This window comes from Coenobita brevimanus, chromosome 70 (genome assembly GCF_032717465.1).
Source record: "Coenobita brevimanus isolate Jiangsu-jjx chromosome 70, ASM3271746v2, whole genome shotgun sequence".
Classification (NCBI taxonomy): domain Eukaryota; kingdom Metazoa; phylum Arthropoda; class Malacostraca; order Decapoda; family Coenobitidae; genus Coenobita; species Coenobita brevimanus.
The window spans coordinates 42,565,154-42,590,311 of NC_137023.1; the positions used below are offsets into that span (position 1 = coordinate 42,565,154).

Sequence of the window (25,158 nt, forward strand, 5' to 3'; positions counted from 1 at the left end):
GAGGTAGTAAGGAGCGAGAGAGGAGTGAAGGGTGAGGGAAGGCGAGGGCGTAAAGAGAAGACTAAGGGGAGAGGGTCAAGTGAGGGGTGAGGGGAGAGGGGAAAGAGAAGAGACGAAGTGGGGCGTGAGGAAGGACAGACGGGTGTGGGGTGAGAGGGAAGGAAGGGAAGAGGAGTAAGGTGAGGGGAGAGAGGTGAGGCTAGGGCAGAGGGGTAGCGCAGGTGTGAGTGGGCCAGTGGGATATATAAGGAGTGTGTGCTAGGCCACGAGTCCACTCCGCCACTGCACCACATAGACGCCGGCCATCCCAGCCAAAGCCACAGCCTTAGCCACACCACCACCACAGCCACACCACCGCGGCAGCCATGGTAAGTCACTGTAGTTTAAAGTGCTGTTTTGATTTCACAGTGCTGTGAACGCTTCAGGTGAAAGAACTGTACCAACAAATGAGGAGGTTGTTTATTCACAAGATATGACAGCTTGGGCCCAACAAGGACCCTTTCCAGTATGTACCTGAAGAAGTTCAAGCTGGGGTGATACCGTTTCATCTCTTGAATAAACAGCTGTTCCATATATGGGCATAATTCTTTCACTTTCTATTTATGTCGATCTGCTTATCCACACATAGTCAGAAGTCATAATCCTGAAGGGATGGTCACGAACAAATCGCTACCACGTCACCCTGTCCTTCGCCATTAAGATCCCCTCCTTCCAGTTCTCCAGCTCACATCACCCTTATGCATATGCATTCCTCCACCCCATTCTTGCACCTTGTCCTCTGGCTTCCCCTCCCTCCCTCTGCACCTCATTCATGTACACTCTCCTTGTCAATCTCTCATTTTCCATTATCTCCACAAGGCCCCTGTCTACATCTCCCCAAGGTCAATGTTTACAGTCTCTTTCTTCGGTGTTTACAGTTTAACTGGGAGTCGGTAGTGCATTAGTTAGCCTATCTAGCACCCAACTGGAGAAACCAGAATTAGATTTCAAGCACATCAGACCACTGGGGGCAGTTTGTATCCCCTCATCCCTACTCACCCAGCAGCACAAATGGAACGGATTTAACAATGACTCTTGCAGGTCACAGAGCTACGGTGGCTCGATCGGTGGGGCACTCGTCTCGCGATGCGTATGCATTAAGTCTGGAGCTCAAACCCCAGCTATGCCGGACAATCGGACATTTAAAGTGGATGCCGGTGGTATGCCCTTTCATATGTTTGCACCCTGTAATTCTACCGATGGCATATACAGACTCACACACAAAAACAGAGCCACTAAAACACGTTGACTTTCACATGCAACACTTTTCCTATGGCCATCTCTTCCCCATTAGCATTTCACCAGCATGGGGAAGGCTTAATAGCGACTATCACCCTCCCGCGTATCAACAGGGTAGGTATAGTGAAGTAAACCTCATATAGACTGATACTGATACGAAATACAGATAAACTTGCAGGTCGCGTTCTACAGGAAGATCGCTGCAAAATAATTAATACCTACCGTAGTGACCCTCGAAAGTCGAAAGGTATAAATCTAAGCCTGCTTCTTGTAATTACATGTACTCGTACTACACTCCATTCATATTGTATAATGTGGCCAAACTACATCACGCACACGCATCATTTAATTCTAAGATGTGACTGACAACCTTGATGGTGTACAGGCAAAGTATACTTGTATTCACGAAGGTTATCTTCCATTTCTGTTCGTTTTATTGCACGATGAGAATAACGATTAATTCTACACAGTGTGAAATCAACATAAAAGGTTAAATATAATGAAATGTAATTCAAACTGGGAAGAGGTATCGTATTACCTTTTCCGTAGTTTTATATATATATATATATATATATATATATATATATATATATATATATATATATATATATATATATATATATATATATATATATATACCAATCAACTGCAACTGCAAAAGGGAAAATATATTTTTACATGGAAACTTATATACTTAGGCTACTATAGTTTACCATCCCGCAGATACCTCACCGTATGCCGACTAAGAACCTTTACAGGATTAGGAGACTTTCAACTCTTCTGATGCGATTTATATTGCATAACAAGCCCTCAGCAGCTATTCTCTTCTATTTTGTTTATATATATATATATATATATATATATATATATATATATATATATATATATATATATATACATATATATATATATATATATATATATATATATATATATATATATATATATATATATATATATATATATATATATTATAGGTGTGCCAAATGGCTTAAACAGCTTAACCCATTCATTTAAGGAAGGTCTTTCTTGAGATACGTGAAACAGTCTGGTGGCATCTGCCTATCTATCCATTACCCGATCTTTTATATTCCCATCGGGAACGATGATGTACTCTCTGTCTTATTCTTGCTACCTTCACACGGTTTTGTTTTGCTTATAAGTCTTTTCCAACATGAGAGGTTACATCCAGCCTTCATTAACTTGTTCAATACAAGACACCTTCCTATGCTTAATATTATCGAATGGACAACTAAAATATTACGCTCATGTAGTGAACTGTCGAGGCCCGCGCGAAAACACACAAGACGTTCAGTTCTTTGGAGTGTGTGTTCTCTCAGCTGAACTTCATTTCCCCTCCTTATATTGTACAAATGACCATCTCTAGCCGCTAGCTGGAGAATCTTCTTGTGCTGCGGGGACGGCTCCGTCAGCGTTACCAGCGCCCACCCTGCATCATTTTCTGCTCCCCATAACCCCTTTCACGCTTCATACTGTATGCCTCTTACGTCCAGTAATTGTATCGTTGATCACTAGTTTCATGAAATAACCAAAATGTCTATGCTTGTCACATCAGCAGACTGAGCTGTGCCCGCAACACGCAAGCTAGGGGTGCAATATACTGACTCAAATTTGTAAAACAGGACCTACTGCCTTTTGTAAACTTAACCCCTTCACTCCAATGACGTATTTTTAATGCATTCTTGCTCTCTCAGGGCGACTTTCTTAAGCTTAGGAGACATGTTTCGAACTGGATAGGTTAGATTTCGGGCTTTCCTAATGCGAATAAAATCGTCTGGTAGCAGCAAGAGTAAAAAAAAATCGATTACATCCTTGGGTTGAAGTGGCTAAGCTCTTGAAATCGGTGTCGTGAAGTCTCCTTTGTTCATCCTTACTTCCAGACACTTCTATCCACCTACAGAGATACTTTCCGAACTGGTGGGGTACAGCATCTATAAACCCCTTCTGTTCGAGTAGTATTACTCAAGTTGAATAAAATCGTCTGGAGGCGTCAAGAATAAAGAAATGATGTCCCGAGGCTCACAGGGTTAATGTACTGTTAGCTGGGGTAACGCAGGAAGGCGTAGTATGGGCGGCAGGTGGTGCAAACGTTTGTAACCATTTTAGCTTTATATCTTCTAGCTTTTTATTTCAACCCTCTGGCTGAGGGGAGTTTGCAAGCTGGACGATATGAAGTCGCCCACCCGGAAGGTCGGAACCTGAGACGTCGCGCTTCTCACGATGTACTTTACTTAAAGAAACTGCTCGAATCGGGTGGAACAGGCTTAAACAGGCGACATTTGAGTGATCTTATACATTATGAATAAAAATGTTTAACATGGCTCAAAGTGGCTCGAGTCTGTTCAGTCTGGTTTAATCCGAATTATCTTGGTCATCATAATCTTTTTCTTCAATGCCAGTCTAAAAATTTTTAAAGCGTTTGATAAGGCTCGATACGCTCGCATTGGTTCGACTCTGCTCGAATCGATTTGTCATGGCCTCTACTACTTACATGTACATTTTCAAAATGGTAGATCAACTCCAAGGATTGTACAGTATGTGTGTGTGTGTGTGTGTGTGTGTGTGTGTGTATATATATATATATATATATATATATATATATATATATATATATATATATATATATATATATGTATATATATATATATATGTATGTATGTATGTATGTATGTATGTATGTATACAGTATATGTATGTAAAATGATTACCTCACCCCTCACGTAAGAGAAATGGAAACTTTACCCAGATTATGGTGGGCAAGGAGTCGACCGAATCCCAACAAAATAATTCGTCGTAACATGGAATCAGTACGAAATGCTTTATTCTCGGCCAAAATGCTGATCACAATACGTTTCAATACTTCTGGTGCTCATTGTTTCTCCTCAGCACTGTATAACTGTCTGATGTCAAACGAGGTAAATACAAAGAGGATAATTCGCAGCTAAAGGGTAAAAAAAAGAAAGAAAGAAAGAAAAGAAAGTGCCTGTGGTGGTTGACTGCATCTGAATCATATCAAAATATAATCTGTTTATAATATACAGTACAGGTACTTCATTATTTTATAGTGTGTACAACATGAACGTCTGGTGGTCTAGTTGTTATAATGCCCAGTCGGAGTGATGGCCTTGCATTGGTTCTATCCCTAGGCGGTGACTGGAGGCTTTTCAGGCATATAATGCCATCAAGGGAAGCTTGCTGGTCATCTCCCTTTAAATGTACTGAACTACGGCAGTCTGGTCTCGAGCCTTACACCACGAAGGGGGTGAATAGGACTGGCCGTTATTATTATTATTATTATTATTATTATTATTATTATTATTTGGCATGACCTCTGATACCTGCTTTTCAGAATCAATTTTTAAGTACGGGTCTAAAACTTAAGTTCTCAGAATAAGGCCCTGTTCACACGAGGCCTCGTGTGAACAGATGACGCTTTTGTTTTATTGGGGAGAGGGGCGGAGTCAGGAAGTAGGAGACGCTGGCATGAGGAGGTGAGGAGGAGTAGTGGGTGGAGGGCTGGTTCTCAAGTTCATTGCTTCGAGAACGTGTGTTTGTGTCGACTGCAATGCAACGAATAACACAAACAAATATTGGAAAAAAAAAAAATGGGATAGTGTAATAATGTTCGGTGAATTATATTCAAATCATGTCACCATGCCTACATATCAGATATTTTGTTTTAAATGAAATTTCATCATTCCTCTTTTCAAACTGCCTCGCTATGAATCTCTTAGATGCTCTCTCTCTCTCTCTCTTTCTCTCTCTCTCTCTCTCACACACACACACACACGAACACATCTCCCTATCTCTCTCTCTCTCTCTCTCTCACACACACACACACACACACACACACACACACACACACACACACACACACACACACACACACACACACACACACACACACACACACACACACACACACACACACACACACACACACACACACACACACACACACACACACGTACTTAACTCTTTAACGTGGACATGGATGGATTCCTGAGGGAGGTGAAGGTAAGCTGGGTGGAGGGAGATGGGTGGGCGGGGACCTTGTAGAGTGCTGCAAGGAGGGGTGTCGGAGTTGCCAGCACTCCTGTTTGCAGTTGGGACAGTTTAGCTCAGGGATGACGGGGGAACTTACACGAATTAGCGAGTGAGTTTGGTAAGCGTGTGATCGGCGCAACTGGGTGGAAAGCGACTGAGTAAAACGGAATGGCAGTTTCTGAGCAGGATACAGACAAGAAACGTGTTAGGCAAGTGCGAGTGACTTGGAAACTGACTATAATTGCTCTTAACCCTCTCATGGTCAGGGCAACTCTAGTATTATAGCTATTCCAAGTAATGCCAATCGATTTATTTCAGCTGAGGGTAAGTCACATGAGCCTGAGAGGTAATTGTGTCACAACTAAACCTTTCATGGCTGGAACAAATTTCTGCTCCAGCTAGATTAATGCCTGACGATTTCATTAAGTGACAGGGAATCGTCCGACCCTTTTCAGTGTAATAAGAATACGCGGCTGGACGAATGACGTGGGGAAAGAGTTCCACACAGCAGGTAGTAAGTGATGGTAGTAAAATAAGTGATGTGACTGAATGGTAGAGGAGGTAGTAAATGATGGTAGTAAATGAACTGAAGAGAACACAGTGTAGTTGAGGAAGTTGTAACTGATGGTAGTAATGCGTGTTTGGTACACTAGGTGGTAAATGATGATGATTGGAAGTGCAGATGTACAGGAGGTAGTAACAAGTGGCAGAAACGTGTGTTTGGAAATTACGAAAGCATTGCATGGTGGAGTCTTTCCATCGATACTGATTTACGATAATAAAACATGGAAGATGAAGGGGTGGGGGGATACTATGTGAAAGTAATAAAGCAAGTTTCCACAGAGGGTTCACTTTCGATGTGCGTGTTTTGTCGCACTTGACTTTGAAATAAGCATTTTACATTAATTTCATTACTGCTGCCTTAGGACTATTTTATTACCGGTCAGCTCTTGAGACAGCTCGTAGGGAGGGCATCAGAGGCAGCCTGCAATACGCTTTTAGTAGCACGAGATCTCATTATATTTTATTCTTGTCACCGCCATACAACGCATCGTGTGAACAGGGCCTAAACTTTGTCCGGTACTAGAAACAATCGCCATCAGTCCCTTCAAGTCGGTGACGTATTATATTTCTGCTGTCTCCAAGAATTTTATTCATATTATGAAAGACAGATTTCTCGAAGTGAATTGGTTATATATTGGCCATTAATCCCATCAGTACGAGGTCTTTCCGAGGGTAAATAAAATCGTCAGGAAGTAGCAACGAAACTAAATTTAAACTATAGTCTCATCCTAGCGCTATGACGCGTAATACATTCAATTCCTGTTGCTGGCTGAAGACTGTATTCAGCTTAGGACACAATTAACTGCAAGGCCACGAAATGAACCACAGCAGAAGAGCGGGGAACAAGCGAGGAAGGTGCAGCTTATATGCGGTTAATTATACGATGTGCGGGGCTAATGATGAGAGTGAAGGTAATAATAAGGTTAGTAAGGGCGTGTGGGGGAAATAAGAAGGTTAGTAAAGGAGTAAGGGGGTTATAATAAGGTTAATAATATAGTGTGCGGTTAATATAATCAGAGAAAGGATGTCGGTGCATTGAGGGGGGCAACTCTATAATCGCACTCCTCCTGATTGCCGGGAGGGGGAGGGGGTTCTCAGCAATCACTTTACCCTCTTACCTGCATCTAGTGTTGTTCTGGCTTTCATCCCTCGTTGTGTTATTCGTAATTCTATCACTTTCCTGCTCTCTTTTCCTCTCCCTCTTCTTGCTTTCATTCTGCGGTTTTGTTATACGAATTCTTTCTTTATTGCTTTCACTTTCATTTCATGCTTACATTCTTTCCTTTCTCACTCTGTTCTAACATACTTTCGTGCTAGTTCACTGTCCTTCCCTTTTAATGCTCTTTTAGCTTCATGTTTTTTATTCTTGTGTTCATCCCTTGCTGTTATTAGGTCGGTCTCTCTCTCTCTCTCTCTCTCTCTCTCTCTCTCTCTCTCTCTCTCTCTCTCTCTCTCAGCCTGTTTTCATTTTATCTGGCTTCTCTTGTTTAACTGTCCCTGTCCTATATTCACTCAGAATCTGTTTCACATCTCTTTCCTTATGCTATTCTGTTGTCCTGGCCGTCTATTTCGTCACTTCCGTCATTTTATTTAGTCTTTCTGTCTCATTTTGCATTCGATCTGGCTGTCTTTCTTTACAGTATACCTGTTTCTTCGATATGTTTCCCTTCTTCCTGTTCTGGATACCTGTTTTATCACTTACCATACTTTTTAATTAGCTTTTCTGTCACAGTTTTGCCTTCAATCTTACTTTCTTTTCATTACACTGTCACTATTCTCTTGTCATTATTCTTATTTCCCTGTATTCTGTTCATTTTCTTACGTTCTCCTCTTTCAAATATTCCTTCATTTCTCAACATTTCTTAAGTCCTGGTCTGAGTTGGTCTTAATTCAAAAGTCATCCACTGTAATCCCAAGCTACGTTGATATTTAATATCTGTACAACATACCGTACATGAGAATATTCATCCTCACATGGTCGGGACAGTTCTAGTATTCTATTCTTGCTAAAGGCACACATTTTGATCCACCTGAGTAAGCCATAGGAGCCTGAGTGTTACAAAGTAAGAGAAAAATGGCTAAATGAAGGGCTACTAGAAAGCCTCCCAGACCCATGATAATACAGACACACAGGATGATGCTAAGGGAATCCATGCTCTGAATGACAATATCAAAAGGCACTACACACACTCCACCGCTCGGGCTCTGAATGACAACATCAAAAGGCACTCCACACACTCCCTCCGCACTTTCACGCGAGATACTGCTGTTGTTGGGGTACTGTGACCTAAATTAAGTGTCCATATAAGACGCTGTGTTGCGTTATGTCAAAAACGGTGGGAGCTTTCTTTCTTTCTTTCTTTTTTTTTCTCTTGTTTCTATTCACTTTGCACGAAGAGCAGATCAGTCGTTTCCCATGACCCAAAATTCCACCTGCATGCATGCACTTTCATATTTTACCTTAGCGCCTTGTAACTCGTTCGGTTCTAGGATGCGTTTTTTTTATTTTTACAACCTGCAAACTATTTTAAGAGACTAAGAAAATTCTCATACTGAAAGGGTAACAAGAATTCTCTATTAATCCGTTTTAGTACGATTTAAAGTTTAGTTTGCAACCACCTGACGCTTTTTTAAAATCGTGCTTCTTACCGTACTGCCTGGCGGAGCAACGCACCCCGAGGATGTCATTGTAGTCTATTCTTAGTACTGTCAAACGATTGTATTCACATGACGTGCTACCCTAATAGATAAGGAGTTGATGAAAGCTGTATCTTACTCTTTCATTTCGAAATGTATCCTAAGCTGAATAAAATCATCCGATGGCAGCAAGAATACAATGAAAAGCATGGGACTGCGGTGAAGAAAAATTGCTGTTTTGCATAGAAACACAGACCAGATCGCCCAGGTTTTGCCTTGGCTTATTTTGTACACTGCAGTCATTTTTATTTTATTCTTGCTGTCTCCTGTGTGTGTGTGTGTGTGTGTGTGTGTGTGTGTGTGTGTGTGTGTGTGTGTGTGTGTGTGTGTGTGTAATGCGATGGAGGGTGGATGCTGGGAGGTGTCGCCGTCACCACAACGTGTATACAGTAAGTATTCACTCCACTAACTGCATTTGCAGTGACATAAGCGTTCGTACAATAGTGGACAGGAGTGGGGAACTATTGGAGGAGGATATTCTTGTAGTGCATGAAAATGTGATGAGTGTTGGTGGCAGACCTGAGATAATAAGTTGGTGGCACACATCACTGTCGTCTGGCCCGGGTGTGAAGCAATCACAAGTATTGACACAGTCGCAGTAAAGACGCACATCCCAGTGCTAGCTTCAGCACTGTTGTAAACAAGATGTGCTTTCATGGGACTCAATATAACCCCACACAGCTTCATTCCTGATATAGCTTAGAAACAAATAACAAGGGCTTGCACGTAGATAATCAACAGTTGCAGTGGTGGTATTATACGTAAATGTAATTCAGTATTTGGTTAGAACAACATTATTTGAGGCAAAGTAAATGGAATGCTTAAAAAATACGACAAAGACTAAAGTATTAAGTTGCCAAATTTATGATCCGATTGACAAAATTAACGATGGTGAATGATTCCACTAGGCCTAAACATAACAGGTAAAAAGGATCCAATATATATATATATATATATATATATATATATATATTTATATATACATATATATATATATATATATATATATATATATATATATATATATATATATATATATATATATATATATATATATATATATATATATACACACACACTACACCTGCACATGCTGTATCGAGTAATGGTTTAGCCATCAGTGGCCACGGTCATAACAACAAATATTCTCGTCTCATTCATGAAGGATACGGTAATAAAATACCTGGTATCCATAATCATGATATACAGTAAACTAATGGAATAAGGCGTCTCATTATCGTAGTCCGCAAAACGAATACGTTACACTGTTCTCTATATTAGGATTGTGTGTGTGTGTGTGTGTGTGTGTGAGAGAGAGAGAGAGAGAGAGAGAGAGAGAGAGAGAGAGAGAGAGAGAGAGAGAGAGAGAGAGAGAGAGAGAGAGAGAAACTCTATCCATATAATTATCAACAGTGGTGTTCCTTATGGTTCTCTCCCCTCACCACCTCTCTTCTTACTACTTATCAGCGATCCGAATATTACACCTATAAATAATGACTGCATCCTTCACTTTCCCGTCCATCACAAAAGTCACTATGGTGCACAGTCAAAGGGATAAAGCCATAGGTAATTACCGACTATTGTGGCTATGGCTCACTTAACTTCTGACTTGTCTATTATTTATGACCAATGAATGCCTTTGTTTTTAATGCTTCAAAAATTCAAAGTCTCCGTCTTTCTGGTCACAGCAGACTTCAATATTATAAATTTCCTTCGTCCTTAGTAGTACTAATCTTAAGCTTTTTCAGTGTCTCTTCACTTTCTCGGTATCTCTTTTTCTCACTGTCTTGCATTAATAGATCACACAACCTCTATATCGAGCTCAACTTCTCAGAGGTTGGGTGTGCTCAACCGATTCTGAACTTTTTTTTAACCCTGCGATCCATATATATTCATCCCTGTGTAGAAGGCAATTCACAAGTGTGGTGAGCTCGACGCGTGCGGTGCTTCTAAACAGAGTGAATTAATTTAAACCCCGTGAATCTGGATCGCGTCCTTTTTAATTTACTTTTGCTTCTATCATACGATATAATTCACCTTAAAAGGGGCCTCTCGTACTGGCGGGGGATTTATTAAATCTATACGTACACCCCGTTGTTTGAAAAGTCTATGATATGCTGAATAATTTTATTAGGAAATGACAAGAACAAAATTAAAATAAATTCCCTGGTATCCCATGGTTAATGTTTTACCGTCTCATCAGCTCCCTTCCTATAATTAACTCTAAAGTGTCCATCTATTCAATGGAGTGTTGAATAGCTTTGTCTTTACCATGGCTATTACTGTACACTGGATATTTTTACTGTGGACTCTTTACCTGCAACACATTTACTTCGAGGTGGGAACGCAGCACCCGTCTACTCACACATTCCCCTCTCTTTTCTGTCCAAGCCTCTCCGAGTTGATCAAAAATGTCCATCATATCCAGCCAACTCTGGACGGTCTTCGCTCTCTGCCTAACCTAAAACTTTCCCTTTCAAATGTGATGTGTTTAGGCATTTCGAAATGAATGCATCTGTACGCTGCTTCTTTGTTTCACTTTAATCAAAAGGAATGATTGTGTGTTAGCTTTCATATTTAGTTTCTTCCTCTATATTCAAGAAAAGAAAACAAACATGAGAGGCCAGGTAAGATTATGGAAAAATTAGCCTTATTATCTCTACGCAGCGTTGATAATCAGCAGCAAACAAGCCAGTAACATGCACAGTTATTAAGCTCCTTAGTGTAATGGGATTTCAAGTTAAACCAAAGTTGGCATTAAGAACAGCCTAACTTAAATGAATTGCAAGAGTTCCTCCCATTAAGATGCAATGCTGGTTACTGGCAATAACACCTGTAGCTTCAACTGTATATCTACCATTAGGCCTTTTATATTTGGTTCTTATGCTTCCTCCCGACGATATATCTACGTTAGGAGACTTACTAACTGGCGGGGTGAAATCTCCATACGTTATTATTTATGTCAGGAGACTTATCTAACTAGGGTGGTTAAAACAGTTTGCGTTAACCTCTTCACTCTGAATGGCTCTCTTAAGCTAAACAAATTCCGGATATCACTCATCCTCCGAGGAGAAGGTCCGGCCCTGCCAAGGACCTCATGTGGACTGATAACACTAGTGGCTACGAGTACCGGATGGATATGTATGACACCTGGACCCTATCTCATCCATCCTTAAGTGGGAGATGGAATTCATGATGATGGTGATGATGATGATGATCATGATGATGATGATGATGCGTAAATTCTAAGATTACCGTACTTCGTGCAAATTCCTTTTACACTAAATGCGGCATTAAACCATTACAGGAATTTCAGACAAAGTTGCCCAGCCTCAAACAAGCTAAATTCGAGAGCAACTTCCAAAAGAACAAGGGGTCCATGAATGTCAAGTAACAGATAAACGCCCCTGGTAAAAAAGCATCAGTCATTAGCACAAGCCAGGCGGGAGCATGGCAAGGGGCAACGGGGCTAATCAGGCATAGCAGGGTATAATGGAGGTAACTTGGCGTCATTACGTGTGTGTGTGTGTGTGTGTGTGTGTGTGTGTGTGTGTGTGTGAGAGAGAGAGAGAGAGAGAGAGAGAGAGAGAGAGAGAGAGAGAGAGAGAGAGAGAGAGAGAGAGAGTGAGAGACCACACACACACACACACACACACACACACACCGCTGATGAGCCTGCACCTCATCAACTATACCCTCAGCCTCCTCACTTGGTAATCAAGAAGTGGCCTAAGTCGAGGTAGGGAATTATCTCAGTATCTCCGCCTCTACTGGTTCTTGGTTTATCTTACAACTCTCAGGCTGGATCCAAAAAAGACCAACCCCACGAAAAAAAAGGCGGGGGGAGGGGGGGAAAGGCAATGTACATGGCCCTCTGTCTTTTCAAAATGAATAATGATTGGTATGACGTAAGCTCCAGCACATGGACTACTTGCCCTGCAAGAGAAGAAGATTTGCTCAAATTTTCATATCAACCGAGACTACTTTCTACTGACTGAGTAACCATGTTCCTTTGAGCTTCTATCATACCAGCCTTTAATTATTACCGTTATTTATATATTTATTTTTAAATCAAGACGGACTTATCTTATTTGGCCTTCGTCTAGGCAATGGTTCAATTTGTACTCAGCCAGTATCGAGATGTTTTAAAATATAGAATAAAAAGTAATGGTTAGTCCCCTGTTACCCTTTTCTGTCCCTAGGGAACCCCACGGCGTAAGAGAGCCTGAGACGGTTGCCGCAATTCAGACAAATTAAAAGACGGAGACCATCATATGTCCCTGGCAACATTGTACAATACATGACAGAAACACATTCATCCACTTAAAGAAATCGTACTGCAGCACACTACAGTAATTTGTACCTTACCGCAGTGATTAAAACAAACACAGTTCTGTTCTATTTAATCATTCTGGGGAATGGGTACTTTTTAATTGTGCAGGGTATAACAGATACCGTCTACTTACTGGTATTCTTTCTTATTACCCTTACATATCTACTCATCTACCATTATCTCTTCTAACTGTTCTGCCAACACTTTTTCACCTCAACACATTCTCGTTCAGTACTTTTAACTCGCTTTACATTCAGATCACTCTCTCTCCAACTGCCACCTAAGATATCAATAGGACCTGTTGACAGGACAAAATGAACGCCAAAAAGATTCTCCACCAGTAATAGACAAGAGAAGGGAATAAAAACTAATTAAATTTCTCTCTATAAAACTGACCTACATGACATATATGGAAACATGCAAAGGTGCGGAAGAAAATCCTGAGAAAAAAGGATATCCTTGGGGAACAGCGAACTGAAAATCCCATCCTCCTTGTAGAACTTTCCAAAATATGTATTATGGGGAATTTGCTTTCCGACGCTTTTCGGTATATATATATATATATATATATATATATATATATATATATATATATATATATATATATATATATATAACTGTCCTTCACAGCTAGGTTAAGTGAACCAGGAGCTGAAACAGTGGAGGCTCACCGTTTGAAGCCACAGCTACGGCATGAGATCAGCCAACCCATCGGGCCAGTAATGAAGGAAGCTCATTACCGTGAGAGGAAGGCTGGGGGGGGGGGGAGGAAGAACACAGCAAACCATCATCACAGGAGAGACCGGATGGGTAGGGAGGGGGGGGGGTAGCGGAGGCAGTGTTACAGATGCAAGGAGGGAACAAAGGGAGAGTAGGCTATGGGCGGGTAGGAGGCAGGAAGCGATACTACGGCAATGTGTGAAATGGCACAATGGAATTGTACCGGCGGGGTGGCCAGCTTCCTTCCATAACTTCGCTGAGATGGATTGGGACTTACACTCTCAGGCTCGCATGACTCACTCTTAGTTGCATAAAACCATCTGGGAGTTATATATCTGGTATATAGTACCTGAATTCTCCTGGCCTTGAGAAGATTAATGGTACCCTGTATAAACAATATTAGACTCCTGTGAATCACTCTTAGATGAATTTAATCCTCAGCTGTTAGCTGGAGTAGAAGACGTGAGCTGTACCGACCACGAGAGGGTTAACAGACACTATGTATAACACGATACAAGTGATTAAGATGGGTCGAAAGATTGCAAGCGAGGTAACAGGTATGTTTATGAGATGGAAGGAGAAAGAAGGTTGAGCAGCCAGTAAAGAAAGATGATTATGGAGTGAGTGAGTGAGTGACGAAGGTTGGATGAATACGCGCAGGAAGGAAAGATTAAGTGAGATGACATAAGAAGAAAAGATTGCAATAAAGAAATGGGTGAAGATGAGAGTTCATAATATGGTAGAAGGGGAGAGTGAGTGAGTCAGTGAGTGAGTGGAGGACAAGAAGACTCCATAACATGAGAGGTAGCAGGACGCAGTCAGTGTGTAAGAGAGGAGGAAGAGGAGGAAGGGGAGGAGAGGAAAATATTAGAGGATGCGTGAATGACTAAGTGAATGAATGAGTGTGTGAGTGGATGAGAGAGACATACTACGAAAGATAAGAATACAGAAATAAAGAGACAGTGTGTATGACATGGTACACAGGAGAAGAAGAAGGGGGAGGAATACGAGTGAAGCTGTGAGTGACTAGGTGAGTATGTGAGTGAGTAGGAGAGTGTGTGAGTGAATACGTGAAACATGCAATGGAAAGGTTACAAGAAGTGAAGAGATTGCATGTGCCTACAAGTTGGAAAAAGGAGAGAAGAACATCACAGGAGTAATACGAATGAGTGAGTGGTTGTATGAGTGAGCGAGTGAAGGGTCTGTAGGCAGGAGGGAGATGGAGCGGGCTGCCATTCTCCTGTGAAGAAACAAAGGGCGGTGGGAAGGTTCATTATCTGGCGGGCATCACAGCGCCGCTACCTGGTCCTCAACACCCACACCCACCCACCACTAACTCGCACCTTCACACGCTCTACACGCCTATAATTGCCTCGTTACACACTGCCAATCATTGTTATGCCTACTTCACACACATACCCGACTTGAGGAAAGGAATGCTAGTCACGCTGTTATGTACAGTGCTCAGAAACATATCATACAATTGCAGTGCCTAGTGATATCACCATTGAAACTAGGTTTTCAATGCCTAGTGATATCACCACTGAAACTAGGTTTTCGCTGCGTCATTGTTAGCCATCTCCTTACGAAGGGAGAGTCAAAAGGCCAACTGATCCCCTCTTAGGTTGAACAATATCCCACCATTATTTTTACTGTTACAAAGCCTCCTATGCCACCAAGAATATGGCCCTAATATTACGACACTGAGTCCGCGAAGGTGGAAGTCTCCAATTTCTGACGGGCATTATGAAAAAACTGTAATTGCTAGACGTGATCAGCTTGTATGCCACACTACACGTGTAGGCAGCAACAATACAGGAAGGCCACACTTATCTGCCCACACCTACTTACTATTTCACTAATACGGCTCTTCAATTGGGTTTCAGGAGGACGTTTAAAACAATGACTTGCTGATGACACCATAAGGCTTGATATAATTTACAGTGACTATTAAATCTCACAGAAATCGTAACTAACAATTCCAGGATCTGAATCTTAGATCATCTAGTTAAAAGCCTGTGACTCAGATCACAGAGATATATCATTCCTAAAACAAACAGCAGCATCCAGTGTCATTTCACTTCTTGCGAGGTGGAGCAACCCGAGGCTATGCTGCTGCAATTCACAACGTTTGTAAAGCTATTTCTGCTTATCATCTGTAGAAAACGACGTATATAACTTGTTTTTATTCTGGTTATCGTCGGACACTTTTACTCAGTAGAGAGAGACCTCTAACCGGCACCTCATTAAAGGAAGGTACGCAGTCTACAGCCATGGCGCCATTACGTGATCAAAAATCCTGACATTCCTTAGTAACTGATACTACAACATCTGACCACCGCCACGACTGACGCAGTAGACCACTACACTACCAGGGGTCAACGTCTTGAATGATGTTTTGATGAGAAATTACATGGAACTTCATCAAGCTCGAACACTGCAGTACACTGAGAGGTTTAATACAGGAATACATGGCATTAGAGAGGGGAAGGATAAGGGGGATGGGGTGGGGTGGACAGGGCTGGTTATGTCTTGTAGCCAGGCCCCGTGTCAACAATTATCGGAGATGGATGACGCTATCAGTCTTTCGGTGACGATATATATCTCCTACACCATCACCATCACCATCCCCATCACCCACCCTCACTTAAACCATTCAGGCCAAGGACGTACTTGTACTGTACATTTACCGGGGAAATTTTTATTTCGTCTTTGTTTCTTGGTGTTGGCGGTGTTCTCGTTTCTGTAACCAGCTCTCGTTGTCGCGCGTTTTTTTTTTTTTTTTTTTTTTTTTTCGGGCCGCCTGGCCTGAAATTTCTATATTTGTATCTGGGTTAGGTATCTCAAGACTCTCCTCTCAACTACGGCCTTTAAAATCATTGGGTATCCCGGAAATTGAAAAAAAAAAAAAAAAAAGATTAACCACTTAAAGACGAGCGCAAAGCACCATACACCACAGTAACCATCTCAGTACACATCACATGATATATTCGGCTACAAATGCAGTGACAGTACGGAGTAAGTGCGATTCGAACGGAACCTCTTGTCTGTTTGTTCTGTGAACGTTGTTTCAAAAGAACTGTAAATACAAGCACGTAATTGTGCGTATATTTACATATAAGAAGCAAACTCCAGAAAACGTTCGCATTTGCTCGCAAATGGTTCCCCCAATTTCGTTCCATCCCTGCTATCTTCAGACGATACTGTTTACTTTATGATAGACTTTCCGAGTTGAATGGGTTATATAAATCCTTCATATACCTCTTCTCTCCTAGCGGTCTCTCGCCAACTAAATAAATTCGTCGGACTGAAATGGGTGAAGGGTAACACAAGATGTAGGCACACACAAACAATGGCCCTTATTTGACAAAAAGTTTATGGGTCCAATTCATATATCTAGTGTGTCGGACCTGCTCCCACACACCGTTAACATCGGGGATGCAGTTACGGGAAACACAGGGACAGGACCCGTAAAAAAAAAAAAAAAAAAAAAAAAAAAAAAAAAAATCCCAACGTAACTCTTTCATGGTTGCAGCAACTCTGGTCTTCCTTTCCAGCTGACGCCAAATAAGTTTTTTCATCTGAGTGAGTCATAGGAGCCTGACCGTTAATATCTTCACTACCTACCCTCTCATGGATGGGAAATTCAACAGTAGTTTAGTCTTCTATTCCAGCAAATGCCAGACGATTTTATTATTGTGAGTCATAAGAGTCTCAGTGTTACTACTGTACCATCACCATCAACCCTCTAATGGTCGGAACTGCTCTGGTAACTTATGCTATTCCAGCTAATGCCAGATCTTATTATTCTGAGAAAGTAACAGGAGTCAAGAGAGAAAAAAAAAACAACGACGACGCTTTTTCTATTTCATTTTTCTACCTGCATACGACTATAATACGATCAGTTTTATGGGAACAGAAGGGTAAACCATATTAATAATGACCCCCCTTAAAAAAAAAAAAAAAAAAAACTCACTACAATGATATTTTTCTGTCATATTCTTTCTACCACCAGACGATTGAATAACTTAGGAGAGACTTTCTGAACTGGAGGGATTAGATGCAGTCTTCATTTGCCCGGCGGTGACAAGAATAAGTGATCAAGCCGTTAACAAACTAATGGGATTCAGTGCCACATCTATAATCCTGTTTCTTCCAAATGCCTCAACTCAGCCAGGCGATTTCATTCAGCTGAGGAAAGACCTGTACAGCTGTGGCAAAATACGGTATTGTTAGTTTCATGTTTACAATACCCGTTCAACTTCTTCATTTACATGTGAAAATCATCATTAGCTATTAAAACTGTGCGCATTACCCCATCATTATCATTATCATCATCGTCGTCGTCGTCGTCGTCGTCGTCGTCATTATCATCATCATCATCATCATCATCATCATCATCACCATCTTAGGGGTAGCCTACATGGGGTGAGTAGGATCCAAAAGTCGGGCACGAAAAACGCAACATAGGAGAAACTACCATCCGAGTCCCAGGTGAAAACGAAATTAGACCCTTCGAAATACTCAGCTTAACCCCTTCAGCCCCAATACGTCGTGTGGATATATTTTACTCTTGCCATCTCCAGACAATTTACTGATTTTTATTCGAAATGGAAGGATTAGATACATCTTTTATTTACCACCTCACCAACGGGATGTCCTATAAACTGAAAATAATCGTCTGGTAGCAACAAGAAGGAAAGAAAGACGTCAGTGTGATGGCAGTAGCTGTTAAAATCCTAGGCTCATTTGGATGCGAACCAGGTCGACTGTAGGCTACGGGATGAAGTTGCCCATCACCCACAGTCCAACCTTATTCGGGGGACTGGACTGGAGTTGAGAGGTACTTGCATGGCCGGACAATGGAGCCTCCTCATTATATCGATGCACCTTTCTCTGGCACCTGCACGTCATCTGACTGAAGGTGTTAACACTGCAAGTCTCTACATTCATCCCGACCTAAAGTTGCACAGTGTACTGTAGGAGCCGAGGTTATGGTCTCAAGTGCACCTCCAATGTGCTGCTGACAAATACAGCTATCACTGATTAACCGATAAAGTGAATCGATAACATTTCCATATGCGCTCTTTCTGTAGTATATTGCTTTAGTCTGTAAAAATCTGTCCTCTAACACTCTGACCGCGAATTTTCCACTTTGCATCCAATTTTGAACAATCCCAGACGGTTTTACCCAGGACACCCCAAAATTTAAAAACTACGACACTTATCGCTCTGGCTGTGAATGAAGACGTTTCTATTCTATTCCAGTCTGTGACGGCCGATTTCGTCCAGTTCCCAGAAACTCTCCTCAGCCAAAGGGTTAAATGATAAACTTGTAAAAACTTATATCTCCCAGTGCACGATATCCCGCCATCTGTGCATCAGTTATAATAATAATCTCAGTCTAAAGGCGTAACACCTACACAGTTTCAAATTCGTCTCGAAAACCATCATCTTCCAAATACACATATCTCAAGAAAATCTGCATGGTATCAATCTCCCAAGAAAATATGCATGGCATCATCTGAACATCAGTATAATAACGCGCCACACTTGCCAACGCCTGACACACCTACACCGCAAACTGCTGGTGGGGTCATTAAAATCGCTGTGTGAATCCAGGCGAAACAAAGAGAGGGAGGGAGGCAGATGCGGTTACTCTGGCAGGAAGGTAACGAAGCCAATAATAACGCTGCAGGGAGTTTGATGCTGTTGGTAAATGTGTCACCTTACTCTGATTTGCATACCTTGCCACCTTATTACACACACACACACACACACACACACACACACACACACACACACACACACACACACACACACACACACACACACACACACACACACACCTACGTACGCACAGTTCATATGTTCTTTGCAAGATACTTACCGTACATACATAATACAACTGCATTATGATACATCCATACAGACATACATACGGTACATACATCTATATTGTACACAACGGCACATATATGGATACATACATAATTATACCGTAAATAAATAGCTACAAGCATATATATGCATACCGAACATATACATGCGTTACATTTAGATACACACATACATCTTACGTACACAATGAGACAGTTTTCGAAGACTTAAGAGGTTCCTCAGCATCTGTTCCTCAGTGAATCTAAGTGCGCGTCCACACGTGCCCCCGAACGTGTGCTGACAACACAGGTAGCAACAGGTTTAGACACATGTATGCAGCAATATTTGGACAAATGTATGCAAACTTGTTTCAGTGCAGCTTCGAACTTAGTGGCAACAAAGGTGATGCAACGAGTGTGTCGATACAAGGCAGCTGAGACTTCATCCTCCTGTTGCCAACATGATCTGGACGCTGCTCTTCAGATCAAGTTTGCAGCTTGTTAGTTACTGTGTTGCTTACACGCTGCCAGCATTTGTTTCAGCACAAGTGTGGACACGCCCTAACAATACGGTGACATTAAGAATAAAATGCAATAAATGTTAACTGCACTGAAAAGGTTAGCAAGTTAACAAGTGTTCCTAAACCTCTTCATTGCTCTACCAGAGATGTCCCCAAAAGCTGAACAGAATCGTTTGGTATTAGAAGGGATTTTATATGATATACGCCATCGTACTGAAGGGATACTTGAATGCCTTAGTGCCTTCAATCCGATGATGTCTTTCTTTGGTTGCTGTATTCAGAAGGTTTTTATTCAACTTCGGAGACATTTCATTTGGTGAGGTTAAACACAGCCTTCAGTAACCCTTTCATTATTAGGGGCCTTTTCCTCAGCCCATTTCTTTAGCCCAATGAACCGTCTGGTGGTGGCGAGAATTAGAATAAAATGCGTCATCGGACTAAAGGGGTTATCCTGTCTCGTTTGCTTATCACATCTAACGTCGACAGCCCTTGCAAAAATAAAATGGGAGAATATTAATCTTCTTCAGTATAATGGCGTCTTCTTTAATACTTACTCTGACAGAACGATTTTTTTTTTTCTTAGTATGCACCTGTATAGGTCTACACACACACACACACACACACACACACACACACACACACACACCGCGTTTACACATATACTTCACATAGCCTACCCCCCCCCTCTCTCTCTCTCTCTCTCCATCATCTCACATTAAAAGCCTTCCCTCTCACCGGCACGTTCTTTCACCTTTTTGCCTGTTCCCAGATAACTTTGATCTCTTTAACAGTCCGATACACGTTCAGACTGCGGGCAGGTAGGAGGGAGACGGGAAGGGGGAGGGGAAGGGGGGGGCTAGGTGGAGAGTGAAGGGAGGAGAGGGATATTAGAGGGGTAAGACAAGGTGAAGGTTATGTGGTGTGTTGTGTTGTGTTGTGTTGTGTTGGGGTGTGGTGTGGTGTGGTGTGGTGTGGTGTGGTGTGGTGTGGTCAGGGACGTGCGCATGATTTTTGAATGGGAGGGTTTGAAAAATATAACGCCATTTTTTCATAACATAGTCTATTGGCTTTATTTCATTAATTCATCATCTACTGTGTTGTCCCATGAGAAGCGTAGGAGCCTGGGGCTAGGCAAGTTGGTCCTAACATTTAAGATGAGAGTGACCAGCCTCACTCATCCGTGAGTGGCATTACATGAGCAATAACCCCAACCACGCACTGGATGTAAACCTGCACAGGCTCAATCCGATTGGAACGCCTTAATTACTCACTAAACTAAGTGGGCTAACGCAATACGGTAAACTTAGGTCCTGTAACTGCCTAAAGTACTGAAAGGGTACAAACTCAGGGTAATTTACATAATGAACTCTACAGAACTTTGGAGGCGAAACAAAGAATTCGGTCGTTTACTTGACAACTTCACTAAAAACCACAGGAAAAACAAGAGAAAACACTTCTTCACTCGCTGATTTCTGACCGTAAACTAACTGCACAAAAGCACCGTTTATATACCATTATGAAACATTCTAGAAATTTACATCACGTTCTACAAACTTCCATTTTTTTCAATTGCCCTCCATGACATTCCATTTATTCTCTTTGGTAACAAAACTTTCTAGGACCTTCATGAAACTTTATAAGTCGTTTTCATATATTTTGTAGAACTTTTAAACTCTTTTTCTATTATTTTTCTATCTCGTAACATTTTTAACAGGATTTAGTTTAATGAGTTGCGTTTTTAGTAATATTTTCATTCGAATTTTTCAATCTTTCCAAATGGGGTGGGGGGGTTAAACCACCCAACCCCCTCCCCCCTCGTGTCACGGCCTTGGATGTGGTGTGGTGTGGTGTGGAATACTGGTGCTGTCATATGATATCAGTCTACTCCGGAAACACTTCCAACCTCTGTACAGTTCACAAATATTAATATGAACAAGGCAATATGAACTAGGCAATACCCTGTCGTAACTGTAATTTGTTTTTGCGACAGACATGGAAAGGAGACAGGAAAACTGTTCCCATGTCTCTTATTCACTCACAAATCTTACTATGACAGGGAACTGATCATAAGTCTGTTTCTGAGTCCCAGCCCCCATGTCAGCTGGCGCCAGTGTGGGCTCCGGTGCGAATGCCGACACGGGTTCAGGCAGGGATGGGCGTGAACAAGTTGTTATATTGCGAATTCACATCACCAACAAAAGAGTTGGTGTTGCAGATAAAGCCTGTCATGAACACAAAAGTTTCATAAAGAACAAATAATTTCAAGCATGCTGGTGCAGTCTTGATAAGAGATTAAGCCATCTCTGCAGCTGCTGACGTTTACAGCTTAACAGACTACAATGGAAACCGAGACACACTGATCCTGAAAGTTATTAAAAAAAAAAAAAAAAAAAAAAAAAAAAACGGTACCGAGAACAAAATCCCTCTGTGACGAAAGAGAAAAAAAGTTAGCACTTGCTGGCAATCAGGAGATGACTGAATTAAACGAAGGAAAATCCTTACCAAGCACATAGTTTAGGATATACTGACTACAGCAATAAATGTTGATTTTCCTTGCATTCCATTGAACGTGATCTTCCTTCACTTTAACATACCGGTAAATAAAAAATTACGTCACCATCATAACACATTTCCAATAATGATGTGGAACGAAGAGACCCACAACAAGGGTCTCATACCTCTTTAAAATCCATATAGTTTATGCAATGCAATATAATCTCACATACCAGTCACCAAACAGATAAATCTTATTGGCGTTTCTCTTCATTTTCTTCTTCTTCTTCTTCTTTTTTTTTCTTGCATTACATGATATGAAAGCGACACACTGGACAAAAAATACGTATGCGAGAAAAATCTCTCCATGTGTAACCAGATTAAACCTGTAACGAACTCGTGTTCTCACTCCTTTTGCCGCTCTCGTTACACCTCCACCCGGCTCACTAGGCCAGCAAAACGTGACCGTGTGTGTGTGTGTGTGTGTGTGTGTGTGTGTGTGTGTGTGTGTGTGTGTGTGTGTGTGCAGGTTACTGATAACTACTATGAACCACTGCATATCAACCCCTTCAACACGATTATGTCTTTTGTATGATGAACCTGTGATCCGTATTGTCATACGGCCTTCGTAGCACCTAAGCCTTAGCGATTTATCACACTGCATTTTAGCATTCTACGATCGACATAGTTTGCATCGATAACATTCAAGAGGATAAGAAGAAGTAATATGTAGAATAAAACGCAAAGGAGGAGGCGTCAAGAATTCTGCCATGGCACCTAAAATACGGCTCTCCATTTCTTCCACCAGCGCTGACAATCAACCCAGTCAACACAGTACCGTGGCTAACGATGGTCATCCACGCATTTTTCGTCAACAACACTCCGAAAAACCTGCAATTTTACGTAGTTAGCCTGTGAGGAGCCACGATGCCGGTGTGTGTGTGTGTGTGTGTGTGTGTTTTATTAGTTCTTTCAATGGGAATGATACTGAGTTTCTCTCTCTCTCTCTCTCTCTCTCTCTCTCTCTCTCTCTCTCTCAGCCGGACCCACCGGAGAGCACAGAAAACACCTACAAGTCAGTCAGGGGGAGCGGTTGGGGGCAAATGAGGGATAAGGAGTGAGCTTCGGCCCCTCCTTGTGCGAGATTGGCCAACACCACGCCACCTTAACAAACGTTCCCTAAAATTCCTACACTTTTGTTGTGTCGAGTCTCGTAAAGAATAAATCCAATTTAGCACACGAAAAAGGAAGGAGAAAAGTTTGAAAGGGGTCGTCAGAATGGATTAAGCGGTAAAATAGGAATGACCGTACTATCACAAGCAAATGTAAGCAAATATTTCTCTTTCTTCCCCGTACGTCACAGAGCATCCTTTCTTCCTTCAAATAATTTCCTACCTTTACTTCATATTGCTATCCATCTCATTAAAACAAATATATTTTATGCAGCACGTTAAGTCGCTATAGTAGGCTGGGAAGTGTTGGTAAACTTTTGATCTGAATAGTACGATCGATGCTTCCATACACTACAAACCCATATAAAATTTAAAGCTTCCTGGCGCAGATTCCCTTCCCTCTCACAGTCGAGTTTTGATTTATCTGCAGAAGAGGTAAAGGTATATATTTTTTTTCATTTTTTAGTTACATTTCGGTATATTTAGTTTTTCTGTGACTCAATTTCGCATCAACTTCTAAGATTTTTTCATAATAGCACAGTGCAAGAGCAATAAGTTGTAGAATATTATAACTGATTGTATGAACGGAACATCAAGTACGGTTCGTGATTGATTTTTGTATTTTCTGGCTGAATCCTAACACACCCACCTCTTTCAGACTGGAATTTGAAAGATACATAATGGTGACGATGACGATGATGATGATGATGATGATGATGATACTGATGACGATAAACGAAGGTAAATTCCCTGTCTGTGAACCATCAAGGCTGACTCAGTCACGTCTCCTTATCACAACCAGCCAGAGTACGTCATTTTTCACTTAATTATTGCTGTCTCCAGACGATTTCATTCAGTTGCCAACAGTACATACAATAATTTGGGGACCTGGTTGTAGAGACGTTTGTTGCGTGTAGTATTTTGGGGGAAGACTGGGACTTAGCAGAAAGTTGACTGTCTGCCTTAATGACCACCGTGTGCCTAATATGGACGCCTTTACGTGGTGACACCGATATGATTGCGGAACTTCATAGCCCGGTTGTACAAACATCCCTCAACTCCTTCCCTATCCTCCAAAGGTAGGTTGGTCAAGGGTGTAATGCTGGAAGGACACATCTTAGCCCGCAGTCCACCGGGTTCACGTTCCAAACGAGCTTAAGGTCAAAACAACGACAGTAATAACCCATTTGTAATCGACAGGCAATACAAGTAAGCTGAGACTTCTCATTATTCACTAAGCTAAGGATAATCTTTTGAACTGGAGGGGTTAGATGCAGCCTTCGTCACCATCATCATCAGGGGACACTCTTAGGCGGAATAAAACCATCCGGTGGTAACAAGACCGAAATGAAACAGACGCTATCGACGTAAAGGCGTTATTCAACCAATGAATTTATTTAGTTTCAAGTTTCAATACGTCGATGTCTATTAGC

The 25,158-nt window shown here is 41.5% G+C and overlaps 1 protein-coding gene across 2 annotated transcripts in view; it reads left to right on the forward strand.

Moving 5' to 3' along the window:
- The first annotated feature begins 282 nt into the window (after positions 1–282).
- Positions 283–25,158, forward strand: part of Akh (Adipokinetic hormone) — a 41,795-nt gene continuing 16,919 nt past the window's right edge. For both annotated transcript variants that reach the window (XM_080277461.1, XM_080277462.1), the window contains exon 1: positions 283–368. In XM_080277461.1, coding sequence (XP_080133587.1) covers positions 366–368 — 3 coding nt within the window. In that variant the 5' untranslated portion in view covers positions 283–365. The remainder of the gene's footprint in view (positions 369–25,158) is intronic.